The sequence below is a fragment of the Ochlerotatus camptorhynchus genome, unplaced genomic scaffold, assembly GCF_037179485.1.
Source record: "Ochlerotatus camptorhynchus isolate MF236.1 unplaced genomic scaffold, CSIRO-AGI_Acam_v1.1 ptg000404l, whole genome shotgun sequence".
Taxonomy (NCBI): Eukaryota; Metazoa; Arthropoda; class Insecta; order Diptera; family Culicidae; genus Ochlerotatus; species Ochlerotatus camptorhynchus.
In genome coordinates this window covers 1,668,853-1,678,696 of record NW_027040890.1, presented here as the reverse complement: position 1 = coordinate 1,678,696, position 9,844 = coordinate 1,668,853, and the positions used below count along the sequence as shown (strand labels likewise).

The 9,844-nt window shown below is 39.1% G+C and overlaps 2 protein-coding genes across 2 annotated transcripts; one reads left to right on the top strand and one right to left on the bottom strand.

The window, feature by feature from the left end:
* Positions 1–557: 557 nt before the first annotated feature.
* On the bottom strand, positions 558–2,143 carry Ost48 (dolichyl-diphosphooligosaccharide--protein glycosyltransferase non-catalytic subunit Ost48). Its single transcript, XM_065233546.1, has 2 exons — positions 1,923–2,143; positions 558–1,849 (listed from the first exon to the last, which is right to left on the bottom strand). The coding sequence occupies exons 1-2, from the start codon at positions 2,077–2,079 to the stop codon at positions 648–650; spliced, it is 1,359 nt and encodes a 452-aa protein (XP_065089618.1). The 5' UTR covers positions 2,080–2,143; the 3' UTR covers positions 558–647.
* A 4,888-nt stretch (positions 2,144–7,031) lies between these two features.
* Positions 7,032–9,218, top strand: LOC135710860 (uncharacterized). Its single transcript, XM_065233554.1, has 4 exons — positions 7,032–7,168; positions 8,278–8,414; positions 8,586–9,002; positions 9,172–9,218. The coding sequence occupies exons 1-4, from the start codon at positions 7,032–7,034 to the stop codon at positions 9,216–9,218; spliced, it is 738 nt and encodes a 245-aa protein (XP_065089626.1).
* The last annotated feature ends 626 nt before the right edge of the window (positions 9,219–9,844 follow it).

Genomic DNA, 9,844 nt, shown 5'->3' with positions numbered 1-9,844 from the left:
CAATTTATTCGCCGTAGTCCGTACCGGTAGTGAGCATTTTGACATTTCTACGAATAGCAACCTTTATCCCGCGCTGCTAAATTTGGTAACGCGCTTCTCACCGAGAAGCCGACTGCTATTTTAGTTACTCGTATGGCAACCCCCGACACGGTAACTGCGCTATGATGAGGGCTGCTAAATTTGAGATTAGCAGCGTACCGTTACGGTTGCTCTTACAACCAACCTGGATATCTGGGTGTGTGTTTGTGTATTTACAATCTAATTCCCACTGACTGGCAGTTGCATTATGGGTAGAATTCTCCTGCAACCATCGTTTTTATAAATAATTGCAAGAAGCTTAAATTCCGAAGCTATTTTCGTATACGATAAGCCCAGCCTCAATACATTTCAATGTGTGAATCATTAATAATGTACTGGAACTTTCAATCAAGCTGTATTGCTTGATTGACCCGTATTTAAGATTAAAAAAAAAGCATCTAGAACAACCGAGCATGAATTTTCTTTTTATTCTACTAATAGTTATTCATCTGATCGGAGAAATTGTGATTCGATCTTTATTGTGTCTATGAACCTATCAGATGCTTACATTTATAAACGTTCCTTTATCGAACGGATCGAATGATAGTAAAAGCAACTGCTTCACTTACCTACTGAGTCTTCTTATCGGCAACCTTGCCTCCTTTGACGGGGGAACAATCATCCTTGTAGTGCAGGAAGATGATCGAGAACAGGAACATTCCAACCATCATCGAGAAAGCGCTCGCATAGTAAGGATAAGCACTCGGGATGAAACGTTCGTACTGGGTGTGCGTCAGCGGACGAACCGAAACCTGAGTCGTCGAGTACAGATGGGTGTACCCGATTCGATCATAATCAACCTTAAACTGATAAACGCCATATACGTCCGGGATATTGAATTTGGCCTGGTAGCGTCCTCCACCGATCGATTTCAGAGTCGTTCGCACAAATGGATCAATACGGACAAATTCCAGCTGGACGTCGTTGGCCTGGAACGGTTGCCATTTACCATCAGCAGCAAGGGTTTCGATTTCAATAGTGTAAACAACCGGATCGGTGATTGTGTACGAAGCTGGTGGCTGCTTCTCTCCTTCCTTGGAATGTTTAACCGAACGGACTCGGATGACGCCGTTTTCGCCAAAGACCCACTGGCTAATAGCAGTCGCCACATCCTGGTTACCGGATTTACCGTGCAATTTGTCGTCCTGAGCGCGTTGAACGGACGATAGGAAAGCTTCATCGGAGAAGAAATATAGCGATCCCGAGAAGACAACTCGAGCGTTGTTGCGTGCCTGGAGCGCGGCAATCAGAAGTGTTCCCTTACCAACGGCATGTGGGTACTCCTTGATGGGGGCATCCGGAATGTAACTGTATGCAGTGCTATCAGCTGTCAACAGTTGCAGTACCAATGGATTTTCCTTGTCTGCCAACAGACCCGTTCCGCGGTACAACAGTGGTCCAACAGATTTCTTACCCACAACAATTTCCGAATCGATCAGGTTTTCCGGGGAAGCAACGATCAACGTATGATCTCCACCGTCCGAAATGTCATAGTTCAGGTGGTCGATGACAGCGGCATTTTCCTCATCTACTTCGAAACCACACTCGGACGCAAGCTCCCGAAGGGCATCACCGGAACTCGAACTTCCCGCAACCAGAACGTTTCCACCATTGTCGACAAAGTCGGTGATAGCTTCGACGCTCAACGATCCGCCAAACTCCTCCACCGATGGTGCGAAAAGGATCAAGTGCTTGTACAAGAACTCACCGTACTTGGAAAGTACTAAACTAGCGTCATCCGCAAGCTTAAAGGACAGTTTGTAGCCACGTTCTGAAAAAGTTTTTCAAAAATCGAAAATGTTTTATTTTACATTTGGGACACGTCACAGCCCGGCATCGTTTACCTTGCAGACTCTTGAAGAAAATGGAGTGCGTTTCGCGGATGGCTAAGTTGTCCAACAGTACCAGAGTTTCTCCCGGTTCCGCACGAGCCGGGACGGCTGCTAACGAAAGCAGAGCGACGCCGGCCACCAGCCAGCAAAGTGGATGAAAACGGAACATTTTCCACCGGATAATCTTCTAATTTTATTAACTTTTGGTTCGCGGTGCTACTTTTGCTGGAGCAAAACGTTCGATTATTTTTTCTACTTCTGTCTGGCACCGGTAAGGTTACATCGATGACGAGTTGGAGGCCCGAATCCAGAGCCGCACTTTGGGTGCCTGATGAGGTTATTGCTGGTATAAAAATAGTTATACAAACAGAACGGGCTCATATTAAAAAGTCCGTTGTTCCAAAATTTTCACGGTGTACACATTTTTATTGACGAATTTTCATGAGAAATTCCACCTGATTTTCATGTGACCACACATAAACAGAATCCACTTAGAAGTATTGCGCGTTTCACACCAAATTGGACTAATAAGCGCGTTTTCACTTATTAAAAAGTGTGATAAAACTGCAAGTTTACGTCTAATCGTCTTGGTGTCTTCGATGCACTTATTCCATAGAGTTAACTCTAAGACCAGAAGGTCCCGAAGAAACAAGCTCAACTTTTTGGCTAAGCTCTGGTACTATCTTCGGTCCCAAGCTAATCGATGCACCCCTCGAAACATAGGTCTGTCAAACTTTCAAAGCGAATCAAAACAAACATAGTGTATTACTGGAATTTATACTAGAATGGGGTACGTTAATCGATTTGCTTGGGACCAATAGGCTAGTCAAGTAGTGAGCCAATTTAAAATCGTTAGTTTCGTTTTGATTGTTGCTTATTCCTTATGATGCAAGCAATAAGTGCTCCGATTTGACGGAAACGTGCACTTTTATCACACTTTTGGCATTTTTTGACAGTCCAGTTTCAGATGCAATCAGCAATACATATAGAGTTCTCCAGATGCACAAGAGTTTGCGTGAGACCGCGCGCTACCGTTTTAAGTAGTTGTGATATCGCTATACCTTTTTGCTTCTTCTTCTTCTTTATTTTTATAAATGGATGTTGGATTTTAGTGTTCGTGAGATTGCGCTTGGAGATCTCTATGCAATGAGTCAAATGAATAGTATGTGTGGTTACACATGGCTTTTATGTGTACACATATATAGCAACCGGTGGAAACTAACGATTTAAAATTGGCTCACTACTCCACTAGCCTATTCATCGCTGCACACAGCGTAAATATTTACGATTTTTTGACAAAACTCAGGTAACTTTTAAAAGTCATGAGTGGGCAACTTTTAACCTGACAGTTGACAAACTTTCGATTTAAAAGCTAACCGCTTTCTACCAAAAAGTACCAACGCAAACTTTTAATTTCACCGATGCTTTTTTAATTTTATTAACGATTTTTATTTGTGTGTAGGTCTCTTTTTCTCATGCGCGTTGTTTTTAAAGATCAAAATGTCATGATTACCTAAGATGTGTCAGTCATGTAAATATTTACACGTCGTGTATTGAAGAATTGGTAAGCAAATCGATTAATGAACCCCCTTCTTGTCGAAATTCGAGTACTACACTATGTTTGTTTTGATTCGCTATGAAAGTTTGACAGATAAAATTAGTGGTTAGGGGATTTTCTAGAGGGTGATGGCTCTATCTACGATGCAGAAAAGTTTTTGTTTTGCTGTGGTTAGCTGCGCGCACGTTGAGTAGATAGAAATAAGATTGATGACGATTCTGAGATTTCCTGCTAAAAAAAATGATACACGATGCAAGAAGATGCGAGAAATGAAAGAAGATTTTTCTTAGATTGATTTGTTGTGTGAAATTTTTCGAGCCTCTAGAATTGCGATTAATACCCCTTTCACATTACAGCCTATATCACGTAATATAGGCTGTCTTGCAATGAGCACTCATACATACACAGCAAAAAAAGTTGTTGAATATTACATCGAAACTGCTGCAACCAGGTCAATCCATCGGTTGTGTAATATCACATTGTACGATGTACATCGATTTTGCGAACAAAATTACATCCATTGATGTAATATTGTATCTGCTTTTTGCTATTACAGCATTATTTCATACATCAGCTTGAATTACGTTGATCGATATTACATTTTTTTTTTTTGCTGTGTAGGATTTCCAGTGAAAACTAGATGTATGAGTGCTCATTGCAAGACAGCGTATATCACGTGATATACCTCGTGATATACGTTGTAATGTGAACGGGGTATTAGATGTGACAAACCCCTGGGATTTTCCTTTGTTTCGAGGGGTGCATCGATTAGCTTGGGACCGAAGATAGTACCAGAGCTGAGCCAAAAAGTTGAGCACATTTCTTAGGAACCTTCTGGTCTTATAGCCCCTTCACATTACAGCCTATATCAGGGAAGTAAAGCCGTTGGTCCCCAGTTCATGAGTTGCTGGGTCGGTAGGTAGGGTCCAGGTGTGGGAGCTGCCTCCCTGGCGTCGGTAGCATTGATGCTCAGCACGGAAAACAAGATCGACGGAAAACAAATCCTAAGAGGAAGAGGTGACAATTGGCTTCTTCCTCTTTTATTTCTATCTCTATCTCTATCTTTATCTATCTCTATCTCTATCTTACGCACATGAAATCGCCCAATCAGGAGCTGGTTCACGTTTGACAGAAAAATGGTTCATTTTCGCCCCCGTATTGTCATCTTTTCTCTTAGAACAAATCAAGGAAAAAAAACATAGGAAAATCCATGAGTCCCTCACTTTATCTGTCAAACTTTCATAGCAAATAAAAAAGTGTAGTACTAGAATTTCGACTAGAATGGGGTACGTTGATCGATTTGCTTGGGACAAATGAGCTAGTCAAGTAGTGAGCTAATTTTAAATCGTTAGTTTCCACTACACAGCAAAAAAAGTTGTTGAATATTACATCGAAACTGCTGCAACCAGGTCAATCCATCGGTTGTGTAATATCACATTGTACGATGTACATCGATTTTGCGAACAAAATGACATCCATTGATGTAATATTGTATCTGCTTTTTGCTTTTACATGATTATTTCATACATCAGCTTGAATTACGTTGATCGATATTAAATTTTTTTTTTGCTGTGTATAGTCGCTATATTCATAGTCTGGCGGATAAAAAAACCTAAAAAATGGCAACCTTGAATTTTGAACAAAAAAACTGGCACCACGGCAAAATATTGGAGCTGAACATGACTCTTTGAATGTTGGTGAAAAGGTAAACAAGTCAGCTTTTTGCATCGTCGCAAAAATGAAATGCATCTATAAAAATTGCATCAGCAACTGGCGGATGAACATAAAAAACATTGCTTTATTTCGATTTCCGAAGAATATTATAGTGAAAAATAAGTGGATAGAGTTTTGCGAGTTGCCTTATGATTTTGCGGTGTCTGGAAGTTATCGACTGTGCAGTGTAAGTTAATATCAACATACAGAGCTGAAGCTTTAATTAATTTACGATTCATTCATATTTTCAGTTGCACTTCGATGAAAAGGATTTGTATTTGTCATCAAGTGGAAAAATATTGAAGTTAAGTTATGCAGTTCCTGTGTTGAAATCCGTTCCACAGTTTCGGGAGAAAAAGAAGCTGATTTCCTTTACTGATGGTGACGATAAGCAAGTTCCGGAAAGCTTTGATGCAAGTAATCAGCATGAAACAGGGGGTGATTTTATTCCGGTGGACATCGAGTATACCCATGTAGAGTTTCTCAACGAGGCGTTTTTACACCCAGAGGGCCTGGGAGGTACACTCAAAGAAAATCAATTATTTTGTTCATAAGAATAGACTTATACTTCTCATTACCTTATACTAAATGTTATTCATTATTTCACTCACATTAAATTCATGCAGGCACACATAGTAACCAAGAGATATTTTATTGAAAAGCATTAATCATATGTTATGACCAAAAACTATAAATATTCACTTATACTTTTTACATAGCACTGCTTTGAAAAATAACAGTTGTTTTTGACTGAATCGGAAAAGGATGTCAACTACGTGAGTAGAAAATTTACAGCTTATATAATAATCATCATTCCATTAATAGTTTTTAAATCATCAACGCGAGATACTCGGTACGACAGGTGCTCTCGGTATGCAGAAGGATCAACGGCATGAGGACAATTTCGGATCCCAATCATAAAGCAGTGCGAAATTCATCTTCAGTTGCACACTATACTTTCCAGATCAATGCTCGAAAGCTCGGTGCTGTAAATAATTCGGGTTCCAGTATGCACGATGCACGATGCACGAGATGATGCATGAAGTTTTATACCACTCATATATCTATCATTATTCATAAAAAAATCTATTCACACATTCGTTTTTTTTTTTGCTTTTTTCTAATGAAATATAAAAGTAAACAATATTGAAAAAGGACTTCATCAATACTATATCGAATTCAATAATTCTTATGTTTCAAAGTTCATAAAAAGTATAAGTCAGCCTTATACTTTTCATTCAAGCACGATTCATTGCATCCATAAGACTTATACATATGTTTAATTACTTATCCTTATACTTTTTATGAGCGGATGGCAATGGCAAAAATCTATGTGGTTTGCTTAATACATTCAATATGAATAATTCTTTTCGTGTATGAAGTTAGATAAGCTACAAGTTGAAGTGAGCAACTGTGAAAATTGCAGCGTTAATCGAAGGTATTTTTGTCTTAAATGTTTTGAAATGCAATGTATCCTATATTTATTAATACATTTTAGTGCATCGGAAGAAAGCAAGGAAGAGAACCTGAATCTAAAAAGAAAGCTCGAGGATATGAAATGTACGACAGGAAAAGATCAGTACCATTTGCTTACCACAGGAATAAAAAAAATACGAAAATGGTCCAACGAGAGCATTGTCGAAGGATTGCGGAGCAGATTTGCTTGCGGTCATACTGCCTATGAAGCTGAACGGAAAAAACGATTTTTACCCAGCAGCAGAACACTTCGGGAACGGATGCAAGAGTTGCATCTCGAAAGCAGTGTTCTTGAAGAAGTTTTCGAGCTGCTTAGTCATAAAGTGGGCAGTATTAAGGATGCAAACAGGCATTGTGCGTTGGTGTTTGATGAGATGGCCATCCAACCCGGTGAAAATTTCTGCAACAACCTTAAGAAGTACGTTGGCAAGATAACCCTCCCCGGCCATGAAGGATTAGCAAACCACGTGATGGTATTTATGCTGGTTGGTTTCCCGAAAAAAAAATTACAGTGAAATTTTCAGTGGAAACAATGCTCTAACATTAATATTTATTGTCGACAATAAAAATTATTGTTATAATGTTGTACCCTTCCGAAAACGGCAAAACTGCTACCTAGCTGTACAATGAATGTACTTAATAAAATGTTGTTGCAATGATTTTTATCGTATTTTTCATTTATTTTATTGTTAACATGATTCGATCATGAACAATAATGAACAATTCTATTACAATAAAAATTGTTGTTACATTAAATATTGGTGTGTTTTCATTGTGGGTTACTTCACGAACAATAAAAATAAATCTGATTGAAGCATGCAGACTATGAGAGGGTCAGCAACACTGCCAATGTAATCAAGATAGGCGCTGCTCGTATGGCTCTTGCTTTGACAGTTCGTTTGGCTCAAAACCAGCCAGTCCGCGTCCGTTCATCTCTTATCCTAAATCCCGCTTGATGCAGACCTTTTCCGTGCAGTCAATAATAACAAAAAATTCCACCACTTGAAGATGTCAGGAAGGAACTCTCAGGTGGAAGCATATTTCATGGGCGATTCTCTCCAGTCGAATTCATTAACTTATCAACGACGCTCAACCACCAAGGCGACGTGACCTAGGGAGATCGAGTGCAGGGGAGTTGGCCTCCATTTCTCACAAGTTCCGGATCGAATCTCAATCCATAACCAGTAAAAAAAGGACTCACCCCTAACAGACATACCCCCCCTTCCCTTCCCGGGGCGATGTTTTATTTTTTCGATTTATTTTTAAAGTCGATAAAGTAGATCTGTCAAGCCAACACATACACTCTAAAGTACACTGTTATTTTTTTAAATCAATAAATTCGTCAACCAACAGTAAAATAACAATAATATATAATGTTATTGAAAAAAAATTATATGGGGAAATCACGAAAATTTCATTGTTAAGATACTTAACAACCCCCCTTTTTTATTGTAAATTTTCCATTTACCATGAAATTTGCTGTTTTGTACAACATAAATCAAGGTAAATTTATTGTAGACGTAACAATATTAATCATTGTTAAGACAATAATTTTCGTCTTATTGTTACATTGTTTTTTATTGTATTTTTGTTGTTATTTTTTTTCGGGTTGCGATCACGTTGGAAGCAAGTGGTAGGCTACTTTTTTACTGGTGATTCGATTCAACACGGAACAATAAAATCAATATTATATAACATCATCCGAAGAACCGAATCGTGCGGTCTTCATGTACATGCGGTTGTTAGTGATTGTAGTGGTAATTAAATTTTATTGTATTTAAAATTGATAGAACGCTATACTTCCCATAAAAGCATAACCGTCACATGTTCGCTTGAGTTCCTATGATAATGGGACTGTTATGCGTTTATGGATAGTATACGCGGACTAATTAGGTCATCAAAAAAATTATTTTCATTTCCTTTCATAGGAACCAACAAAAGACTTTGGAACGACTGTGGAGTTCAGCATGCAAGAGGAAAAGTGTTGAGTAATAAGCCAATCCCTCATCCGGTAGATGCCTCTCGTACACTCGAACTGCTACCAGATAGTGTCCACGTATGCAAGTGTATGATACAAGGTTGGATTGCTAATCGTATAATCGAGTTGGACGAACAAGTAGCATATGAAAATGGTCTCTTCTCCAGGGTAGCTGACATTACTCATCTACAAGAGCTTGTTACTTACGAGCAAAACTGTGACCTTAAGATGGCTTGTGGACTAAAGCTGGAGGATGTAAATTTCGATCGAAACAGCTCAAACTTCGAGAAAATGAAAGTAAAGAACTCCACAAACTATGTGAATCATGGCGTAGCAGCTGCTCTGAGGGTTTTCACCGAAGAAACCGGTAGGGAAGAAGTTTTGACCACTGCTTTTTTGATTGATACCATTTCCACATGGTTCACAATGATGAAATCACGATCTATACAGCTATCGTTTAGCAGGATGAATGAAGATGCGTACAAGAGCTCTATCAATTCGTTAATGAAATTTCGATCGATCATTTTCGGCTGCAGAGTCGGTGCGAAAATTCAAAGTAAACCTTGGCAATCAGCAGCAGTAATGGCAACGGATAGTGTATTGCGGCTTCAGGAGTACTTCTTGGAACATGAAAATTTTGACTTTTTCCTCGGTGGAAGGCTGACTCAAGATTCGTTGGAGAACATATTCTCTCAGTTGCGGAGTCGTCAAATGAGACCAAATGCATTGCAATTGAAAGACAACTTGAAGCTACTTACTGTTTCTCAATATCTGAACAGTGTTGAGCAGACTTCATATGAGTGGGAAAATAACAGCTGGCTTCTCGAATTTCCATCGTATTTGAGTACAAAAGCTACCGAGAGCAAATTGGTCAGCAATCGTACAGATCAATCTGTCATGTCAGTCAACAAATTCTGCGAAGAAGATGAGCAATCCAACGATAATGAAGTGATCGAAGAATGTGCTACACTGTGCACTCGATTTTCTGAGCAGAACGTGGTTTATTACTTATCTGGTATGGTTATGCAGAAGATAATGCAACGGTCTCAAGCTTGTAAAATATGCATCAATAATTGTCTGGCTCAGGATATGCCCTTAAGCGACATAACTTTTTTTACTCATCTTAAGGACTATACGGGAAGTGCTCTCACATACGTTAATATGAACACTTTTAATTTCTTCTTAGAATTAGAAGAGATTTTCAAACAC

What these genes read in the sequence shown, in the direction of transcription:
- Ost48 (XM_065233546.1), bottom strand. Translation starts at nt 2,079, where the DNA reads ATGTTCCGTTTTCATCCACTTTGCTGGCTGGTGGCCGGCGTCGCTCTG. An exon ending in TTTCTTCAAGAGTCTGCAAG is followed by an intron (nt 1,850 to 1,922) that starts GTAAACGATGCC and finishes AAACTTTTTCAG; the next exon opens with AACGTGGCTACAAACTGTCC.
- LOC135710860 (XM_065233554.1), top strand. Translation starts at nt 7,032, where the DNA reads ATGGCCATCCAACCCGGTGAAAATTTCTGCAACAACCTTAAGAAGTAC. An exon ending in GGTTGTTAGTGATTGTAGTG is followed by an intron (nt 8,415 to 8,585) that starts GTAATTAAATTT and finishes TTCCTTTCATAG; the next exon opens with GAACCAACAAAAGACTTTGG. An exon ending in GGTTTTCACCGAAGAAACCG is followed by an intron (nt 9,003 to 9,171) that starts GTAGGGAAGAAG and finishes TTTCGGCTGCAG; the next exon opens with AGTCGGTGCGAAAATTCAAA.